This window comes from Camarhynchus parvulus, chromosome 13 (assembly GCF_901933205.1).
Source record: "Camarhynchus parvulus chromosome 13, STF_HiC, whole genome shotgun sequence".
NCBI classification, from domain to species: domain Eukaryota; kingdom Metazoa; phylum Chordata; class Aves; order Passeriformes; family Thraupidae; genus Camarhynchus; species Camarhynchus parvulus.
The window spans coordinates 2546802-2568415 of record NC_044583.1 but is presented as its reverse complement, the minus strand read 5'-3'; the positions used below and the strand labels follow the sequence as shown (position 1 = coordinate 2568415).

Below are 21614 nucleotides of genomic sequence, written 5' to 3'. Positions count from 1 at the left end.
GCCACCAGCTTTGCAGACACCCAGCCCCTCAATGCAGCTGTTCAGTTGATGCTGCTGAGAAAGGGGCAGAGGCTGCCCCACATCCCCCATCTTTTCCAGTTTGGGAGCTTGCAGCCAGTGACTGCTGGCTTGGTTTTCCCACAGTGTATCCTGGTCTTATTCATCCTGGCACACCCAAGGGGCAAGGTGTGAAATGGGCAGCCCCACAGAAACCTTCCTGGGGTGGTGGTGAGGTTTGCACAGCCTCCTGCCACTGGGCCCTGCCTGTCCCTGCAAGACACGGAGGAAATCCCTCCACAGCGCAGTGCTTTCAATAACGAGATTCCTCTTTGGTGTAAAGCCTGTCATCCCCAAGCCCTTCCCGAGGCCACCTGCACCCTGGGGCCCAAAGCCCCAGCCCCAGCTCCCTGTGCTGGCGCTGCTGGCACCGGGGGAGCGCAGCTCTTTGTCTCGGCAGCTTGCTGGGAGCAGTGGTGTGTGCAGCAGCAGATACAAGCTCCTGCTGGATTCCCAGCAGCGGGAGCTGCCTCTAGCCAAGGATGAAAAGCTGGTTTCATGGGAGGAAATAATATTTAGAGAAGAGACAGATAACATTCCCTGTACCAGCCATGTTAACTCTTTGCTCCCGCCACTGCTTAGTGAGGTGTTAACTCCTGGCTCTCAGCCCCCAGTCTGGAGCAGTGGGTCTCCATGACTCCTTGTTAGCATTTGTCATCTCCATGTTGAATTTAAAGTGCTGGATGGGTCAGGACTTAGGGTTTTACTTGGAGAGGGAGGTGACCCAGCTCTGCAGCTCCCCTTCTTCTCCTCACCAGTGAACAAGGCTGGGGTGCTCTGTCCCTACTGGTTCTCATTAGCTCTTCCACAAGTTAAAACTGGGATCTGGTGGAGTAAGGAGAGATGTTTTGCATGGTTTGCTCATCCAGACTGGGATGTCCTGCCTGCTCCCAATGTGAAAGTGCTTTGAGGTGCCTGGAGCCAACTTGGTGCTTGTTCCCAGTGCCTGGGCAGAGGTGCAGCTTCCTCGTGACCTGTGGCATGGAAGACCTGGAGGAAGGCTGGGGACTGTGCTCAGCTTGAGCTGATCTCCCTTGTCTCCATCCCACTGACTATTGATGGCAGTGTTTGGAGAAGTACTCAGGCATCACAGCAGACCCCAGAAAAAACATAAATCTGTCTTGCCACCTCCACTTCCTCTCCCCCTGACATCTTCCCTGGCCTCATCCTGGGATGAAGGGCTGTGGCCTCGTGGAGGGGCTGAGAACAAATACCCAGCTGCTCTTTTTCTTTCCTTCCTGGGCACCCTGGGAGTCTTCTGGGCACTTCCTCAACCCCACCCTCTCCTGCTAAACCACATTCCCCTCACTCTCTACACATCCTGCTTGGGACTGGAGGAGCAGCAGCAGCATTCCCACCATCCCAGTAAGATGAGTGGGACCAGGGACCTGAGGTGATTCTGGAGAAGGGGTCCCAGCCTGACCCTGTGTGTTACCCTGTCTGGGCTAGCTGAATCATTCCCTGTGACTTTATTAGCAGAAAGAGTTGTTTTTTCAGCAATTTACACCAGTTTTACATCCTGAAAGATTTAAGTGCTTGGCAGGAGCTCCAGTCCTCCCACTGCTCAGGCCACAAGCTACTGCTGCCCCAGTTAGGCAGGCATTCCTGCCATTTGCCAGCGTTAAAGCTAAACAACATCCATAGGCAATATCCCTGGAAACCCTCCCTCCTGCCTGGCTTTGACCTGGTGCAGTGGTGCTGGCAATCTGTGCAACCACCCCCTGCTCTGTCCAGGCTCCTGGGTGTCCCACGCTGCCATCAGTCCCATCAGTGCTGTGGCACCATCCCACACAACTCCAGAGGCAGCATTCCTGCCCCCTCCGAGCTCTGTGGAGAGCTGTGTACTGAGAGCCTGGATCAGTCAGTGCTTGGCCCAATCTGCATCCTGTCCTGCCTTCCTTGTGTGGGGGCAGCAAGGGGGAGAATCTGATCTGTGCAAGGGCAAAGGTTCAGCCTCTGATTAGAGCTGGGGTTGCTGCATAAGAGAACAGGAATCACAGGATCCTGGAATGGTTTGGGTTGGAAGGGAACCCTGAAGATCAGCCAGTTCCAACCCCCTGCCATGGGCAGGGACACCTTCCACTATCCCAGGTTGCTCCAAGCCCCATCCAATCTGGCTGTGGACACTTCAGAGATGGAGCAGCCACAGCTTCTCTGGGCATTGGTTGAGGAGGGGTTGGGAGGCAGTGATAGGGTAAGGTGAAGATTTATAGAGGGGAGAATCCCTGGGCTGGGAGGTATTTGCATCCCATCTGGAGCTTGGGTGGGAAGCTTGGATGCCAGCTTTTGCTAAAAGGATCAAGCTGGGACACCCACAGTGAAGTGGTACTTGGCCTGGAGACCTTGGCCTGGAGTATTGGAAGTTGGGCCATCCTCCAAAATTTCTGGGGCTGAGCCAGCTCAGGCCTCAGATAGGGCCAAGAGGGAACAAGTAGGGCCCTGGGGTGTTCCAAACTGGGAGGAAGGAGACAACCCCAGTGCCCCCCCATCCCTGTCAGGTCTGTTGCTGCACTCAGGTTGGAGGGTTGCTGGAAGGATGGATGGTTTCTGCTGGGCTCGGTGTGGGGCTCCTGAGCACAAGGGAGGTTTTGCTTTGTCGTGAGTGAAGTACAAAACCATCACCAGCCAGAGAACAAACAGCTCCAGGCTGCAGAGGGAGCAGGGAGAGGGAGATGGGGAGGAGCAGGGGGAGCATGGGGACAGGCCATCCGCAGGAGGTTTTTCAGGGACTTGTGATCTCAGAGCAAATTTCTGCTGTTGGCTGTACACCAGTGGCACCATTTCACCAACTCATGCGTGCCTCCCATGCCGGCTCGGCAGCGCTGAGCGCCCCGGGGGGGTCAGGGCCGCTCTGCGCAGGGCTGCGGGAATATGGTCCCTGCTCGGGGAGCGTGTGATCTGCCAGGCAGCCAGGGAGCCCCGGGGACACTGCCATGCCTTTGTTCCTCCTTCTCTTTCTTTTCCACCTTCAGATTTTTTTTCCCTCTGCTTCCAGCTGCGTATGCAGCACTCCCCCCGCTCCGTTTCCACCCACAGTTCCTGTCTTGATTTTCCTTCCCCTTTACAAATATGTGTTCCTTAGGCTTCTTCTCCTCCCTGCCCAGCTCCCCCCATCAGTGTTGCCTTCCCAAACTTCTTTTTAGTTTTCCCACAGGCCCACTTCATTCCTTCCCCTTCCTGCTTCTCTCCCCTTCCCTCCAGCCTCTCGGGCTCCCGTTCACTCACTCCGTCTCCCCTTCTCTGACAGTTTGGGGGAAATCTGTCTGTGTCAACACAGAAATTCCATTATTTATTGGCTGAGTGGAGCAGGGTCCTACACTCGTCTGTAATTGTCTCCAGATCAAAGCAGCTGCTGATGGCAGCTTTGCCTTCTTGCAGCAGAACACCACCCCCAGCTTGCAGCTCCCCATCCTCCCGGGGGAGTCGGGTGCGTGTGCGTTGACACCCTCGATGACTGATCTCTCAGACAGAGAGGAAAGAAGTAGGGCTGGTGGGGGAGAAAAGGGAGGCCTGGAGGATCTGCAAAGCTCCCTGGAGAAGATGGGGATGGTGGGGTGTGTCTCAGGGAGGCAAAGTCCCTGGCATGGGCCAGGGGAGAGTGGGAGGGTAGAGGTAGTCCCTAGGAATGGAGACAGAGAAATGAAGTGAAAGAAGGGACAGGGAAGCAGGAAACATCCCCATATCTGCCCAGGACTACCTTTTAGAAATGGGTATAAAGGAGAACGTGCCTTTTCGTGCCTTTCCCTTCTGAAACCACCAACCTATCCCAGGGATGTGTGACTTCAACGTGAACTGCAGGCACACAGTTTTTGTGTGGGTGTTGAAGCAAGGTGTCTGTGGGGAGAGGAAACATCCATTCTGACTTCTGCCCCTTGGCCTCCTCACTGTGGTCCCAGCTTCAACATGACTGGAAGAGCTGCAGTGGTTTCTCTGCTGGAGGAGGTGAAGTCAATCAGAACCACTCTTCCCAGGCCCAGTCTTCCCACTTCAGCATGATACACCGGGGAACTTGGGAATCTTTTGTTTCACGTGGATCTGTGGACACCAAAAGACACAGACACCATCAAAAGTCCTGACAGCTTGGTCCCCTCTCTCACTGCCCAGTACATGAAGCTGTCAGGCTCAAGCCATGGCTCTGCATTCCTTCTAACTGTGCAAAGCATTTCCTCCTGGTAACACCTCTCTGGCCCTACCACAATTTCTCCTCTGGTTTCTTTCTCCACAGAGTTCAGGCAGTTTCACTTACACTTCTCCCTGTAAGGTATTGTTCCAAGCCTTAAATCAGTTTTTTAACCTTTCAGAACTTCAGGCACAAGACTTGTGCATAATATTCCAACACCAGTCACCCTGGTGCCTGACAGAGGAGAGGTGTGTCCTCCTCTCTCACAAAGCTGCTCTTCCCCCAGGCACTCATTGCACTGTTGCCCACCTTTCTTTCCTGCTCACTGTTCCTTCTTCCTTCCCAGCAGAAAGGAGACATTCCCTCAGGACATTTTAGGGACACCCTCTAAGAGGATGCCTACAGCAAAGTGAGCAGTCCCAGCCCTCAGGATAATGGGGACACACTCCTTCTTTTGCTTTGGGTCCCAAGTCTGTTACTTCAAGTGGAACAAGACACCAGCCATGACAGCAGCTCCTTTGGCAGCTTGGGTTTGCAAGAAATTCCCCCCACCTCCAGAGCAGGAGGGGAAACGTGGCTTCCTGAGCTGCCATTGAAGTCTGTATCCTCCAGGGAGTCAGAACTGTTCCCTCAGAGGCTGAGCAGGACTGGGCCCCATGCCCTGGAAATGCTCAAAAGGAGGTGACAGCAAGGGAGGGTCTGTCTGGAGCTGAGCCTGTTTCCATTTCCATCTGTCCCTGGCAAAGACACTGGGGGACCTGTCCCTTCGTGCGTCTGTGTGGGCCAGGAGAGTCAAGTGCACTCTACCTGTAGTAAGCCTTGAGTTGGTCGCCTCATCGACATCTCCTCACATAAAAACCCCCTGGAACTTCATGAGCACATCATGTCTGGTGCAAAAGTTCTTCCTGCACCACTGCAGTGGAAGAGGAGGGTGGTAAGCAACTCCAGCACCTTGCAGAGCAAAGCCCATGGACAAGGACTTCCAGTGGGAATGGAGTCTCAGTATCCTTCATTGCTCCATCCACCCCTGGGCATGGTGCCTGTCAGAAGTGGCTCCTGACAAATCTGGGACCTGTGGTCTGGAAGCCTGGGCTCTCTGGGCAGCTCTTTCCCTTGCTTTGGTGACCTGCTCACCTCTGTTCAGTGACTGGGACTTTCCAGGTTCACAGTGGTGTTGGGACATCTGGAGGACCCTGGGGCATCCCTACTCAGAGCTAGATTTGGCAGCTCAGGAGGATCTCCAGGATGACAATCCCTGCCCCATCTGGTCCCTGTGACACCTTCATGGTGAAGATTTTTCCTTAATGAGAATTTCCTTTCTCCAGCTCATGCCACTGTTTTCTCACCCTGTCCCTGTGCACTTCTGAAAGGAGATGGGCATGTGTCATATCTTGTACCCCGGCACACAAGGGCAGGCAGAGTGCCCACCAGCCCTGATAAACATGCCAAGACAGCCACCATCCCCTTCAGGACATAGGTTTTCCTCCTAAGGGAAGGCAGGGAACCAAAGTTTTGAAGTGGAAGGAGCTCTGCTCAGGGCATCCTGCCACAGAGAGCATTGCGGCTTCCCAGACCGAATCCCCAGCACCCGACCCTACAGAAGCAACCCCGGAGTGACTTCCCAGCTGCAGGGCCAGGGCTGCTCTCATTCCCACCAGGAGACCCCCCCTTCCCACTGTGTTTGCCCTCTTGGGCACCACAAACTATAGCTGCTCCTGCCCGGAGCGAGGGGGGAGCAGCCGCATGCACGGCTGGGCAGAGGCCGCCCTGGGCAGCTGGGGGAGGAGCTCTGTGCTCTGGCAGGGACAGCGTTTCTTGCAGCCCCTTCTGCTGCCCCAGAACGCAGCAGGCAGGAAAATGGAGTGGCAGTGGTGGCTGGGCAAGGTTTAGTGCCCACAGGCAGCTGAGTGTTGTCCCCCCCTCCCCACCCCAGTCCTTTGCTCTCTGCGTGACTTTTCCAAGGCAGCTCAACCTGCGGCGTCTCCTGCTGCATCCCACCCTGATCTCCCCGGCTGGCCTTGCCAAGGCTCGTCAGTGCTGACCTGAGGCAGCTGGCCACCCGCCCGCCTGTGCCAAGGCATCTCAGAGAGACAGACCCCCCTGTAGCTTCCAGCATTTTCCAAAAACAGGCTCCTAGCCGCATCCTGATTCCCTACCCCCTGAGAACAGGGCTGGCAGCTGAACACTCTTCTGCACCACAAGAGGAGCCTTAAAATCTGTAGGGTATGAAGTGGGGTGTTAGTGGTGCACTGTCCCCATTCCATCCCCTCCCATCCTGCTACTCACCTCCCTCTGCTATATTCCCCCAAAAAAGGCTCTTCTTTGGATTCCTCACCCCTCTGCAGCAGCCCCAGCCCGAGCCATTTCCTTCAGGAAAGGGATCCTTGGAACAAGTCTGTTCTCCCTAACCCCTCCCACCCCCCCCCCCCGTTTGACCTTGGTCCCCTGGAATCGTGGGGTCTGAGGGGGGAGCTAGAAGAGACTACAAGGTCTGGGGAGATGAGGAAAAGGAACAGGATGGGACTATCCTGTGATCTCCCTTAGGGGAGGGAAGCAAGGGGGGACACGACACAGTTCCCCCCCGAAGGAAGCAGAGATGAAGATGTGCGGGTGGGGGGTGCCTTACCAAGCAGAGCTGGAGATGGGAGGGAAGGACCACACAGGGAGCGGGGGGGGGCTCGGATCCTGCCGGTTCACCTGGGGGAGCAGGAGGTGGTGGTGAATATTTTACTCTAAATCAAACAATAGGACCGGAGCCGCTCCAATGATTTTGCAGAATGCGTTTGGTCGGAGACGGTGTAAGGACTGGAGGGAATGAATTAAGACCCCCGAAAATTTCTGTGTCCCGTCTCGCCCCCACCCTCAATCCCCCTCTGGCCTGAGCAGCACCCGAGGGGGCTCCCGGAGGAGCGCTCCCCGCTCCATCCCACCTCCCGCATCTCAGCCCCGGGAGGGCTGGGCGGTGATGGAGGGAGAGAGGGGGGCGGGCAGGGGGGGCGCAAATCGGGGATTGGAGGGGGATTAGAAAGAAACAGATCGGGGCGGGGGTGACAACGACGCCGCCAGGGGTGGTCTTGGCGTGGGAGATGGCGCGGGGACAGGCTGGCAGTGACCGGCGCTGCCGCTGCGGGTTGGGCTTCACTTACCGGGAGCCGTCCCGATTCCACCCGTGAGCGTCCCGAGCCCACGCGTGCCCCAGGTGCTCCGCTCCTTCCACCTGCCCGCCTCGCCTGCCCTCCTCCCCGACCGGAGACCCCACGAGCGCGGCACGTCCCGCGTGGGTCTCGCTGCACTCCCAAGAACCAAAATCCTTTTCCCAGCCCGACAAACCCCACCAGCTCCGCCGCCTCCTGCCTCCTCCGGTCTCCCGGTCGGCTCTGGATCCTGCTTCCCACTCGGGTCCCCGTGGGGAGCAAGGTGGGGGGAGCGGTTGGGGCCCGCGGTTCCCTTCCCAATGGGGACCGGTGAGCAGAGACAAAGGCGGCGAAATATCAGTGGCCGGCTAAAGCGGCTCCGAGCCCCTTCGAGCCTTTAACTGGATCGTTAGGGGATTATCCGCACCCTGAGCAGCCGCGGGGCGGGGGCAGCGGCCGCCCCGTCCCGTTACCGAGCGCCCCCGGGGACGGCGACGGTGGGAGGCGACTCACGGAGCTGCCCGGGCGCGGCGGCGGCTGGAGACCGGTCTGCGGGGAGAACGGATCGGCCGGCGGAGGAACCGTGAGCGGTACCGGGGCGGAGAGGGGAAGGGGGGGCGCAGGGGCCGCCGTCTGTCGCGCTTCGGGGGCCGGAGGGGGACCCGCGGCTCGCTCTGCTCCCGCCTCCCCCTCGCCTTCCGCGGGGGGCGGAAAGTTTGTGCCCGCGGTGGGGGCACCACTGGGGTGTGGGGAGGCAGATCCGGGGGTATCTGGGCAGGATCGTGCGCCCAGAGCCCGAGGGGGCTGACACTGGGGTGCCCAGTGGGGGAACGGGATTTGGGACGCGGGGCTGTGGGCAAGCGGGGTGTCGGGGGTAGGAAGGAGGCAGGGAAAGAAGGGGGGGTCTCTGTGCCTCCGCGCTGATGGGCTCAGCTTTATCCAGGGCTGTAATCCCCCTGCTCCTGTAATTAAAAACTCCGCATTACAAGGAAAACGGTGTGCAGGGAAATGTAATCAAGTCTGGAGGGGCTTAACCATCTGGTAAAGGTTAGGACCGGCACGGCGGGGGACGCGGCCGGGGGATTTGGCAGCAGCCGCGATCTGGGCTCCTCTTAATCTACCGCGGGTCCGAACGCAGCATCTGCGGGGTAATACCAGTGCCCCGGGCAGCGATCGGTCTTGCTGGAGCTCCCGCCGCCGTTAACGGGATCTCCCCGAAGGTGGTCCCCTCCTCAGGTGCGTCTGGCTCCGGTAAACAGATTTTGCTGTGGCCCCGGGACCCGGATTACAGCCCCTTGCGGGGGCCAGCAAAGAAAGGGTTAAGCAAGCCGCTGCCGGTGGCCGCGGTTCGGCCCCGCAGCTCCGGGCAAGGCCCTCCTCTGCCGCCCCCGGGAGCCCTAAACTCTTTGAAAGTGCAAGAGGCAAGCGAAGGCGAGGGCGGAGGCGGCGGCGCGGGTGCGACTCCGCGTTCCCGGGGCCATGGGGGCCGGAGCAGGCTCCGGGCGGGGGCAGCTCTTCCTCCGCTCCCTCCTCTTCCTCCTGTTGGCCGGACCCCCGGCGCGGGGGCAGCTGCGCTACGCCGTGCCGGAGGAGCTGGAGCACGGAGCCTTTGTGGCCAACCTGGGTGAGGACCTGGGACTGGATGTGTCCACCCTGTCAGCGCGGAGGTTCCGCATCGTGTCACGGGCCGGGGCCAGGCAGCACCTGGAGGTGAACCTGGAGAACGGGATCCTCTTTGTGAACGAGCGCATTGACCGGGAGGAGGTGTGCGAGGCAGGGGGGACCTGCCTGCTCCACCTGCAGCTCCTCGTCGAGAGCCCACTGGAGCTCTACCGCGTCGAGGTGGAGGTGCTGGACATCAACGACCACGCACCCACCTTCCCTTGGCAGGAATATGTGCTGGAGGTGGCCGAGTCTGCCGTGCTCGGGGCTCGCTTCCCCCTGGAGAGCGCCCAGGATCCTGACGTGGGCACCAACTCCGTGCACACCTACCGCCTCAGCCCCAACGGCTTCTTCTCCTTGGAGGTGCAGACACGCAGCGATGCCAGCAAGTTTGCAGAGCTGGTGCTGGAGCGTGCCCTGGACCGTGAGCAGCAACGCGTGCACCGGGTGCTGCTCACCGCTCTCGATGGCGGCGTCCCCGAGCGCTCCGGCACGGCGCACATCCTCGTCACCGTGCTGGACGCCAACGACAACGTGCCTGCCTTTGACCAGCCCTCCTACGGTGTGAGCCTTCCTGAGGATGCTCCTGCTGGCACTCTGGTCATCCAGCTCAATGCCACTGACCTGGATGAGGGCCCCAACGGGGAGATTGAGTACTCCTTCAGTGGGCACGCACCGCCACGTGTCCGGGAGCTCTTCCACGTGGAGCCCCGGAGCGGGCAGGTGCTGCTGAAGGGCCGCCTGGACTATGAGCGGGCCAGCCTGCATGAGCTCTACGTGCAAGCCAAGGACCGCGGGCCCTCGGCTGTGGCTGTGCACTGCAGGGTGCTTGTGCACCTCCTTGATGTCAATGACAATGCGCCGGAGGTGACCCTCACCTCTGTGTCCACACCCGTGCTGGAGGATGCCCCCCCAGGCACTGTGATCGCTGTCATCAGTGTTCAGGACCGGGACTCTGGGGACAACGGGCGTGTGAGCTGTGAGGTCGGCCCCAATGTGCCATTCGAGCTCCGCTCCTCCTTCCGGAACTACTACACGCTGGTGACCACGCAAGCGCTGGACAGGGAGGTCGTGCCCGAGTACAATGTGAGCATCACGGCTCGGGACATGGGCTCGCCTGCCCTGCTGACCCGCAGCATCCTCACCATCCCCGTGTCTGATGTGAACGACAACGCCCCGCGCTTCCTCCAGCCCTCCTACAGCGTCTACGTGATGGAGAACAATGCACCAGGTGCCTCCATATGCTCTGTCAGCGCGTTAGACCCTGACTGCCAGCAAAACGCCTACCTGTCCTATTCCATTGCCGATGGGCACATCCATGGCATGCCCGTGGGCACCTACGTGTCTATCAACTCAGACAGCGGGCACATGTACGCCCTGCGCTCCCTCGACTACGAGCAGATCCGCAGCTTCCAGATCCAGGTGCAAGCGCAGGATGCAGGATTTCCCCCACTCAGTGCCAACGTCACTGTGCACATCTTTGTGTTGGACCAGAACGACAACGCCCCGGTCATCGTTTCCCCCATGCCCCGCAACGGCTCCGTTGCCACCGAGCTGGTGCCGCGCTCGGCCAGGCCCGGCTACCTCGTGGGCACGGTGTCGGCAGTGGATGCGGGACCGCGGGCTGAACTCTCGCCTCTCCTACCAGCTCCTCCAGGCTACTGACTTCACCCTCTTCAGCGTGGCCCCCGACACGGGGGAGCTGCGCACGCTCCGCTCCTTTCTGGAGCAGGATGCCAGCCGGCAGCAGCTGGTGGTGCAGGTGCGGGACGGGGGGCAGCCAGCCCTCTCTGCCACCGTGTCCCTCCTGCTTTCGGTGGTGGAGACCATGCCCCAGACTCTCTCCGACTTCAGCGAGTTCAGCCTCCCTCCAGAGGTCTCCTCATCCTCCCCGCTCACCCTCTATCTCCTTGTCTCCCTGGGCTCCATCTCCTTCACCTTCCTCCTCGCCATCCTCATCCTCACAGCCATTCGCTGCCGCGGTGAGCGGCGTTCCCGCCAGGGGGACAGCTGCTCGCCACCTCGCTGCCGCTGCTGTCCCGGGTCCAGACCCTCCTCTGATGGCCTGAAGACTTCCAACCTGACGGCGCAGCCCCCTGCAGGGACCACGGCTGCCACCTGCCTCGATGTGCCTGCGGGCGGCCCCCCAGGCTACTGCTACAAGGTCTGCCTCGGTCCTGAGTCTGCTCAGAGTGACTTCATGTTCCTCAAACCCTGCAGCCCTCCCCGAAACAACGAGAAGGATCCCGGGAAGCGGTCCCGGCCAGAGCAGCATCTCCAGGTCTCCAAAGAGGTAACACAACGCCCAGCAGTGCTTAGCAGCACTCCGCAGGTCCCCCCAGCCCCCTCCCTCAGCCTCTGCCACGAGGGAAACCAGGCACGGCTTTTCCCAGAGAACAACCGGAGCCTTTGATCAGTGCGGGAATTAGGAGCCGTCAGGCAGCGGGATCTCCACCGAGCTTCCCGACGGGTCTAATTACCGGGGGAGCGCCGGGCTCGGCTGAGGCGAGAGGAAATCCCTTCTCACCGTCTTTTGTACCCATTAGAGGCAACAGAGATGCTCCAGTGCCCTGGGGGCGGTGGGATAGTGCGGGTGGCTTCACCTCGGCGCGGGTAAACAATTCACCCTGGGACAGTGGGAGCATCGCTGCTGCTCTGCTTGCCCTGTGCTGGCAGGGTCGGAGTGCCCCGGGCCTGGCTGCTGCTCTGCACCAGGCTGTGCCAGCAGGCAGGGAGTGGGGTCTGCGGGGCAGGATTTTGATGTCAGCATTTGTTAGGTATTGAAATGAGGAATGTCTAATTTTCCCGACGAAAGACTCTCCAAAACACGATTACAAGGATGGAGAGTGATGAGGCGTCTAATCCACTTACGTTTGACTTTTAATAAACCAGCCCTTCCGAGGAGAGCCCAGGACTCTCTGCCAAGAGAGTCTCTCCATGTGTCTCCTTGCTCCCCTGGACTCTCTTCCCTAATACTTAATTAGATTTTCCTGCAGCTTTTGCAACCCTCCTGGGACATCAAGCACACAGCTGATTTCTGCATTTCTCACCATTTACTACCTCAGACCTGGGCTAAGTAAACATTGCACATGCAAAAAAGGCTTTTGAAAATTAGCAGGGATAGGAAAACCACCTGTCTCTCCCCAGAATGACAGGCATAAAACCCCCAGAGGCAGAGGACAAGCCCAGAAGCACCTCTGTATCTCAGGAGGGTGAGGAAGGTCCAGAAGGGAACAGGCTGATTCCATGCTGTCTCAGCTTCCCCAGAACAGGAATGTGCTGCTTGATTCTCCACAAAGGACACAGGGAAAATGGAGATGTGGTCCTACATCCCTGCCTGCTGAAGCCTTGTGCTGGGTTTTTTGACAGAGTCCCAGGGCTGATTGACAGAGGCTCCCAATAACCAGCCTTGCTCTTCCCTGTGTTTTCCAGGCCAAGCAGCCCAACACGGACTGGCTGCCTCCAAGCACACAGAGACCTGCCCTGAAAAGGTACCGAATCCAGCCCTGGGGAACAGGGGGAGCAGGTGGAAGGGGGATATGGGAATGGGGAGGTTATGTCCCACACAGCTTTGAACCAGTCTCTTCTCTTTAGCTCCCAGAGCCTGGAAGATGTGGGGGAAATACGTAGAGCCCTCCAGAAGGAGCACGAGAGGCTGTGCACACTGGTGACCCCTGTCTCTGGTTAGTATTGGGATACTGGGGCTGGCAAGACCAGACCCTCTGGTTGCTTTTGGAGGTGCTATGTGGGCATCACATCCCTGTTCCTTGCAGTGGTGAAGTTTTGTGGGTGGAAGGGGTGTCCAGGCACCAGGATGGAGGTTGGTGACACAGGACTTGGATCCTGGGAGGTGGATGTGACCCGAGCCAATCTTTCACTCATCTTTTCTCCAGAGTTTCAGAAGGCTTCAGCAGGCCCCAACAGCATCTGGACACCCCACTACAGCCCCTTGTACCCAGCCCTGGATTATCAGCACAACGTTTACATCCCTGGCACCCCCACTCTGCTTTCCAGCAAGGATGGGCCCCTCTTCTCAGGCCGGGAGAACAAAAACAGCTTCTCCACCTTTGGCAAGAGGAAGAAGATGACAACTTACTGTGACATGCATGACAGTGTGGTTATCAACAACGACCTGAAATAGCCTGGATGGCCCTGTCCTTGGAATCTTCTGCATTATTTCAGCTGCCAGGTCCACACACAGCACACGCCTCCATGTATGGACCACTCAAGACTTTATGGGGCTGCTGGGAGAGTGGCTCAACAGAGCATGTGGGAAGGATTTAAGGAGCAAGAGACTGAAAATTACAGGGATTGGGGGGTGGTGGCGAGGGGAATTTCTCCCATCTCATCTTGCAGAGCTGTACTGGCAGCAGGTGCTGTTTGAGGTCCATATGACCAGATTTAAGCAAATCTGCCTTGAGTTTACCCATTCCCATGTCCCCTTAGGGACCATTCATCTCTGTAAACATTGTCACTTTGTCTTGTCTGGCTGTGTGAATGTACTGAGCTGCATGCCTGTATCTCTGTCCCACTAGGCATGGAAAGTGTGTGCAGGCCAAGCCTGGTTCAGCCAAGCCTGACCTCACCCACTGGGGCAGTGACCATTCCTCTGTCCCTGAGATCGAGCAGGATGTGTTGCATGTCCAGAGCAGCAATTGGTGTCTGTTTTCTCTGGGAAGTGAGTACAAAACCCCCAGCCTTCATGAGTGCTTCTCTTCAAACCCTGACCCAGCACTTGCAGGGCTGGACACAGCCCAGGTCCAGGGCAGAGCCAGCCTTGCTCAGGAGCAGCATGGGCACACATGGACTGCATGGCCAGAGGGGCTGCCAGCTTCAGCACCTGAGAGATGAGCAAGGTGAGGCCCTGCTGGGCAGCTCTCTAGCCCAAGGCAACATCATCTGAATGAAAAACAGTTTCCAACCAATGGAGTGACCCCAGCACGGGTCTCTTCCCTCCAGCCCCTGCCCTCACTCAGATCTCTGTGCTCCCCAAGTCCTGAATGCCTGGAGGAACCCCTGCTCTGGTGCACTGGGGACCCCACCTGCATAGGACAAATATCTCCAAGTGTGCCCTGTTTCTCTTTTAGAACCTTTAGCTGGCACTCAGGAGCCCTCAAGGGCAGGACTCCAGCCCCAGCACAGTCTCTCCCCTGCCTTGTGCACCCTGCACCTGTCCACCAGTCTGTCCGCCATCATTGCCAATTGCTCTGGTCATGGGACAGTTCATTTTGAATCCATCTGTGCAGAACATGACAGCTCTTTCTAAACTGAGTTTGTTTCACTCTGTCGGATTTGTACCAATAAATTGTATTTTAATAGCTCACCCTGGCTCCTGGCTGTCCCTGAGTTGCACACAACAGCAGGGATTGCTGCACAGCTCCTGGAGCAGCACTCCCAGCTCCAGAAAATACATCTGTCCTTCTGACTTCTGGAGCAGAGAGCTCCTTTTATGCCTAGAGCTCATTTTATTCACTTCACCTGGATTCTGGATTCTTCCCTCCTTCCCTGGACTCAGGACCACTTTGGGGTCATGGCCAGAAGGAGCTGGAGAGGTCACACAGCACACAGAGGTCACATTGAGTCCCCTGCTCAATGCTCCAGCTCGGGCAGGGGGAAATTTGCACCATGGTGGGGGCATCCACAAGCTGCTGGGGAGAGGGGCTGGATGTGGCACTAATGGCAGAACAACTCATGGTTGTTACAGTGATTTCTCTGGTGAATTTGCCCTTTTCCCTGGATAGGCACCCATAGCTTGCCTCAGGGGCCACAGAGATAACCTGGACCTGTGCCAGGTGTAGGGGCAGCTCCCTGGGGATAGGCAAGCCTATATCTGTTGGTGGGATGTCTCTTGGCTTGGTGTGGGAGCACTTGGCCTCCAGATGAAGTTCTGAGATGGCCAAGCCATGGTTGTCCTTCCCATACCCTGAACTTGCTGGTGGCTGGCTCGGGGAGGCTGCAATGCAGCTTTCGGGATTAACCCAGAAAAGTCCTTGTTTGCAAGGGGGCAATGAGCTCTTCAGTGGAAGCAGGGCCAGGGAGCTCTCAAAGGGCCCTCGTGGGAGCCAGGGGCCCGGGAGGACAAAGCTTTGGACATGAAAGGGACCTGGCTGCTGCTGGTGACTTCAGTCCCAGCTCACATCTGCCTGGCTGCGGGTAGATGAAATATTCCCTGTCCCAATTAGACAGTAGGATGAAGGATTTTCTGCTGCCAAGTGCATTCTTCAAGGGTCTCTAGAGAGTTTTAAGGGTAAAAAAGAACCCCAAACAGCTACCCTGAGACCTCTGCACAGTATTAGCCTGTTCCACTGCTTCAAAAGAACAAGGGAATTATGCAAAGTGATACAATAAGATTAATAACAGCCTCAAGAAGTAATAAAAGCATCAAATGGACCTGAGTCCCTGCAGGGCAGCAAGCCTCTCCCCCTCCTGGATTAACCCTGGCAGTATCTCTGCTGCATTTTTAGGTGGTGCTGGTCAGCACTGGGAGAGGACTGGAGCCCCTCTGCAGGAGGGCCCAGCTGCTCACTGTGCTCACACAGCAAAAGCACCAGCACAGCCTGTGCTCCATGGCATCCAAGGGCTAAATGAGCACATGGAACTGGTGTTTTGTATCAGATTCCCTGGTGTGTTTTCCCAAAGGGAAATTGATCTCAAAGCTGACCCCCAAAACCCACAGGCATTTGAAAGTTGCATTTTGCATCTCTGTCCTTGGAAACTCATGGGGTCAAGCAACCAAGGGGACAGGTTTGCCACCTCCCCTGTCACTCTGCAGAGTATTTTCGTGGCATTTTTTAATCCCTGCTACCGAGGCTCACTGATACCCACAGAATTGCCTCCATGTCCTGTCCATTACTCCTGACCATGACACACAGACACACAGACACACACAGACACACAGACACACACACACACACGCACCCAGCCCAGGCCCCAGCACCCCACATTCCCCCAGAATCTGCTTTTGCTCAGTTGAAGGAAAACCTGCACTGACAAGAGCTCAGTTTCAATCTTTCATTTCAATCACCATATTGATAAAAAGGACAATAAAAAGGGACATGCTTTAGGGCAGAGAGGACTTGCATAAATCTAATTCAACCACACTACTATCCCTCTTCAAAGGGCATGTCTGGTCAGAATTGTCCATCTAATAGATGAGATCTCCTTTGAAGATCTCCCACAGGGACAGGGTTTCATTAAAAATGCAAGGTCTTTGCCCTACAACTAGTTATTTTTACAACTCTCCCTGTGCTAACACTCCTGAGCATTCGCTGGTTTCTGTAGCCTGGTAATGCACTGGGCATGAGAGCTCCTTTGGAGATCTGCTCAGCAGAACCCTCTCCGGATGCCTCTCTCACATGTTTCAGCTCTCTCAGAGATCCAGAGGCAAATTTGGCTTTCAGGGACCCACCAGCCACCTTGAGATTTGCTTCTAGGACAGTGGGAAAGCTGCCATGTGGTGCAGTTGGCTGCAAAATGCTTCAGGCCATGCAAGGCAGGCACACAGCACTTCTGGGCACCAGCACAAACAGGGGTTTGTGCTCTTGCTGCTGCTGAATAGACTGCTCAGATGGAAACATCACTTGTACCTCTGGAATGACTTGAAAATGTGTCCCAGAGAGACAAAACGAATCCAGAGGTAGAGAGAAAAGAGGCCAGAGGGAAAGACCCAGAGGGGCTGATGCTCAGTTCTGTTCCCATCTGCCACACACAGAATCAAGAAGCAGCCAGCAAATTCCCCAAAAGCCTCAGCATGGACACAGCACTCTGCATGCAGCTGGGTCAGGCTGGTTACAGACATGGGTGCAGGTGGGTCTCACTCCCAGAGGGTGTGGTAATGGCAGGACAGAGCCAAAATCCATGAGAACCTCTGCATGGACCTTGGATCCAGCCCAATCTGTGGCCTCAATGGTTAATTTGATCCTGCAAAGATGCTAGGATCTCCTCTCCTCTCCTCTCCTCTCCTCTCCTCTCCTCCTCTCCTCTCCTCTCCTCTCCTCTCCTCTCCTCTCCTCTCCTCTCCTCTCCTCTCCTCTCCTCTCCTCTCCTCTCCTCTCCTCTCCTCTCCTCTCCTCTCCTCTCCTCTCCTCTCCTCCTCTCCTCTCCTCTCCTCTCCTCTCCTCTCCTCTCCTCTCCTCTCCTCTCCTCTCCTCTCCTCTCCTCTCCTCTCCTCATCTTTTATTCAAGATTGGGTCAAGACCCATTCAGATTTCTTTTCAAATTGCCTCTTAAATTTCTCCCTGAACCCACCAACAAAGCAGCCTCTTTCTAGCTGGATCCCTTCCTCCTGTTTCCTTTTTGATCTTGGTAAATGTTGTGTAGAAATAAATATTCTTTAGCTTCTGTCATAATAACTTAGCTTGTGCCACACTGAAAAATGTCTGCATGATTGTCACATGCTGATTTTCTCTGCTCCTTTGCACCTTTTCCTTTTTCTCTGCTCTGAAAACATCAGTTGCCAACTCCTCCACAGAGATCAGATGGAAGAACAGGCCAGGGCTGAGGGAAGCTTTTGCTTCCCAGTTAGCCTATAATGTATTTTCAGTTTAAGTGGTGGAAATGTCACTGGCTCTGTTTTGCAGCGTTCACTCAAGTGGAATTAATGCTTCTTGTTAGTGATAATATGACTTAATCAGCTTAATTACTTTGAGACATAAGTAGACACCTTTGTGTATTGAATAACTTATGACACACTGGACCAAAAAGTACGAATGAAGGCTTTGAAAATAAATTAAATATGACCCCTAGTGCAGCCTGCACTTTGACTAATGATTCTTCTCCCATGAAATTCAATGACTTACAAATCTTACATTTGAATAAATGATATATTTTTGCATGTTTTAAACAATAGGCAGTGATTTTTATTTCAGTATTCAGGATTCAGAGTGCTCCTCCAGCGCCAGGAAACAAGGCAAACAAGCTCATGTTAAACGGATTGAAAAATAAAACATTTGTGCAGTCAACTATCAGAAATACATTCAGAGGATCTGCAGGCATTCCTGATGAGATATTTATTTTAATTCATTGCTAGGAATATCTGCAACAACAGGTGAAAAAAACTGCATCAGAAGAAATTGAGAGAGAACAAAGATTCCCAGAGCGTTCACTAAGGTCTTCACATCCAATCCATCCATTTCAATGATATCTACAAGAGAAAATATCATTAAATAGCTCCAGAAGTCTCTTATCATACATTTTGCCTGCATAGAAAATAAATCACACAAAGGAAATAGAAGCAGGAAAAACAACCATCAATCAAGAAAATTATTATGAACATTTGTAGGATTTCTGATAGGCCAGGATGCAGAGACTCTGTGACAGCAGGCTGCATGGGAAATAGAAAAATTGGGGTTAAACTGTTACATGAACCCAGAGAAAAGATGAGCTGTCTGAATTTGTTCTGTTCTATTGCAGTGAGTCACCCAATTTCTGTGTCCAAATTTTCCTCTAAAAAGCACTGGAGTTCAGCATGGTGCAGACAATAACACAGAGACTCTTTCAGCCCAAGTATATCTGAAATGCAGAGACTGTGGCATCACAGGGGAGCCTCACTGGTTTGATGAGTTTACTTTTAAGTCCATGTCCATATTTCTTGGTATTTTAGCTGACAGGAATTTTTTTCATACTGCCGAGGGTGAAGGCTGGGGACTCTAGGATTAATTTATCGCTGCTCTTGCTCTGCAGTTGTTCAGTCTCTATGGACTAAATCTCCAAAGCTCCCCAGAGTGCAGATGGAACATATCCACACAGGGATCTAAATGTAAGGAGTTTAATCTGAGGTTGAATCCCACCTGTAGGATTCCATCTTGTCCCCACTTTCCTTCTTGATCTTCCTTTAATATCATTTAGAGGAGACAGGCCAACCACCCCTCTGACTCTAGCTTTTTATCAGAGATCAGAGGAAAAGATTTACCATTTGAGTATCTCCTAATAGACCAAACTTCAGGAATGTAATCCTGAAATTAGTTCCTAAAAGTAAAATTTATCTTTTTCCTGTTTCTAGGAAATGCAATGTTATAGTCCACTTGCTTACCTAAACCACCTCTTTGTCTTAATCTCTCCCCGCAAAACAGTCTGACAGCTGCCCCAGAATGTAAGGAGATCATCAAAAGGATGATCATCTGGGGCTGAATCCTTTCCCTATGTTCCCCAAGAGTCCTCTTGGCTTGTTGTGCCACATGACATGAACCATTTAACCCCTCAATGCCCCTCAGATGTCACACACCCTGATGGTTGTGCTCCTTTGACACCTGAACAGCCTCCTGTCACTGCAAGGCCACCCTCTGGCCTTTTTTCTGCCTCTTTTTGGGTCCAAATTTCATATCTGCTGTAGCTCCCCCATGCATTTCAACCAAATCTGACCCTGCTTTGAGCAGGAGCCTGACCCAACCACTTCCAGTTTTGCTCCCTTTTCCTGTGTATCCATAAAAACCCACGAGGATTTGGCTGCAAACTCCCAAATCCCTGGTGAAATGGTGCCCCTTCCATGTTACCCACATGAGGCACAGCTCCCCCAGCACCCAGCTGGGACAGGACCATCCATCTGCTGCGCTTGTGCCTCCTGAGCCCTGCTGTGCCCAGCCTTGTGGTGTCCAAAATCCACACAGGGAATCTCACGGACCAGCAAGACACTCCCAGTCTTGCAAGGGAGGAGCTAGAAGTTCATTCCTGCCCCTCCTCTCTTGGAGATGGCAGACAAATTACACACTCTTTTTTTTTTTTAATGCTATCTCTTCTTTAAAATGATAAAAAAATGAATTTAAAACTTGGAGCTGCAGGGATATTCACACAGTGGCGACTCACATGCCACCCTCCCAAGCCTTCCTGCCTGGTTGCTGAAGGTCTTAGGAAGCAAGACCACTCTGGGAGCTATTTCTGAAGAGCTTGATTCTGTTGGCATGGAGAATTTTTTTTCATAAAGAAAAAACGGCCTCTATATGCAAATGGGAAATGGAGATGGAGTGGGAAATAAGCCCAGCAAAAAAAAATCATGGAAGTTTTTGCTGCCTGCAAGTGGAATTCAACAGAAAAGGGGGGGAGGGAGAAGAAAGGAAATTGAAAGAGCCTCCTCTCTGCGCAGATTGCATTGCTGGAGAAGCTCTGAGTGTTGCAAGGTATAATAGTTGTCTGCTCAGAGGTTCCTTCCCGAGGGACTTTCCCTGGGATAGTTTCATACATTTATCCCTGACTCCTGGCATCTGCATAACACGCTCACAGAGAGAGTTATTAGTTTAATTTTCTTGTGAATTACAATGGAGGCAGAGAGAATTAGAAAATACTTTTTTTTTTATTATCATTACTTTTTGTTTTCCAGTTGAGAGACTGTAAATGAGGCTATTCATCCTGCTAACATCAGTAGGGACCCAAACCCAAGTCTTTCTGGGGTAATTGGTTTCTGATGAGCAATCACTTGTAAAACCAATAGCAAAGGCAAGAACTGAAATATAAATTCTCTCTTTACATGCTGAGCTTTTCATTAGGATTGTATGTCTGGCTTCTTTCTGGGATTCAGTGGTAAACAAGGCAGTGGACTAAGCCTGATAAGAAGTTTGTATTAGCAAAAAAAAATTGGGAAAGCAGCATTGTCTGATGTTGTCCACAACAAACAAAAAATTCCCCAGGCTACAGCTTTCTAGTGAGTCCTTTGGAACTGAAGCCCTGGACAGAGAGAAGAGACAGCAGATCTTCCTGTGGGGCAGACCTGAGTATGCTTTTGTCCAAAAGAAACCAAAATGTTGAGGAAAGGAAAAAAAAAATTAAAGACCAAGGACAGTTTTCCATGCTGCAAGTCTGACTAAGGGGGTTGATGGAAATTTGCAGCCCCTGACATCCTGCAGTTTGCAAAATACAGGGGATAGTAAGGCCTGGATTTGTTGCAAGGGCTGAGCCTGTGAGTCAGGCTCCAGGGTTTTTTTTCCCTTCCTCCCAGTTACTAGTGAGGAATCTGCTAATCTGCACTGGCTTTTGTTTCCCTGATGAACCTCAGGGTGCTTAAGGCTTGATTTATTTATTTATTTTGGTGGCAAATTAAGCATCAGTCTGGATGCAGCTCTCAGTGCTTTCTAGGCTGGTGCTGTGCTGCTGTCATTCATTGGCTTAACTGGATTGCTTGCTGCTTTATGGGTTTTTTTCCAGTAAAATCTTTTGGCACACATACAGCTGGTCGTTGCCTTAAAGATGAGCAGAGAGCAGCAGGCTTGACAAAGACAGGGAACATTTTTAAGCTCATGTACACAGAAAGGCCTCTGAAACAAGAATGATGTGGACACATCTCCACCAAAACAAACCAAGCAAAACCCTTCAAATAAATCCTTTTTTTTTTCAGCTTTCAAATGCTCAAAGCTGATCCCAAAGAAACAAACAGTAAAATCACTGATTGGATTCAGTCCCTAGGAACCTGCTGTGAGCACATGAAGGGGACACAACATGACACACCAAGTATTGCCCAGAGATCTCTTCTAAACACAGCTATTCTGGGATTCTGTGCTGACAGTTTTTGCTTTCATTAACCCAAAAGAGCCAAACACATTGCTGTGACCACAGCAAGAAATGAGGCAATTTGGACACGTCCATATTTGCATCACATTTGTGTACGATTTATACACACTTGTGCAGCTCAGGGCAATATTTTGCAGAACTATCAA

The 21614-nt window shown here is 54.2% G+C and overlaps 1 protein-coding gene across 1 annotated transcript; it reads left to right on the top strand.

Annotated features, from left to right (window-relative positions):
• The first annotated feature begins 8790 nt into the window (after positions 1 to 8790).
• On the top strand, positions 8791 to 13273 carry LOC115908758 (protocadherin-10-like). Its single transcript, XM_030957593.1, is given in 5 exon segments — positions 8791 to 10587; positions 10589 to 11266; positions 12406 to 12464; positions 12568 to 12656; positions 12867 to 13273. Coding segments are annotated over 5 exon segments (2871 nt in total). The 3' UTR covers positions 13115 to 13273.
• Positions 13274 to 21614: the final 8341 nt, after the last annotated feature.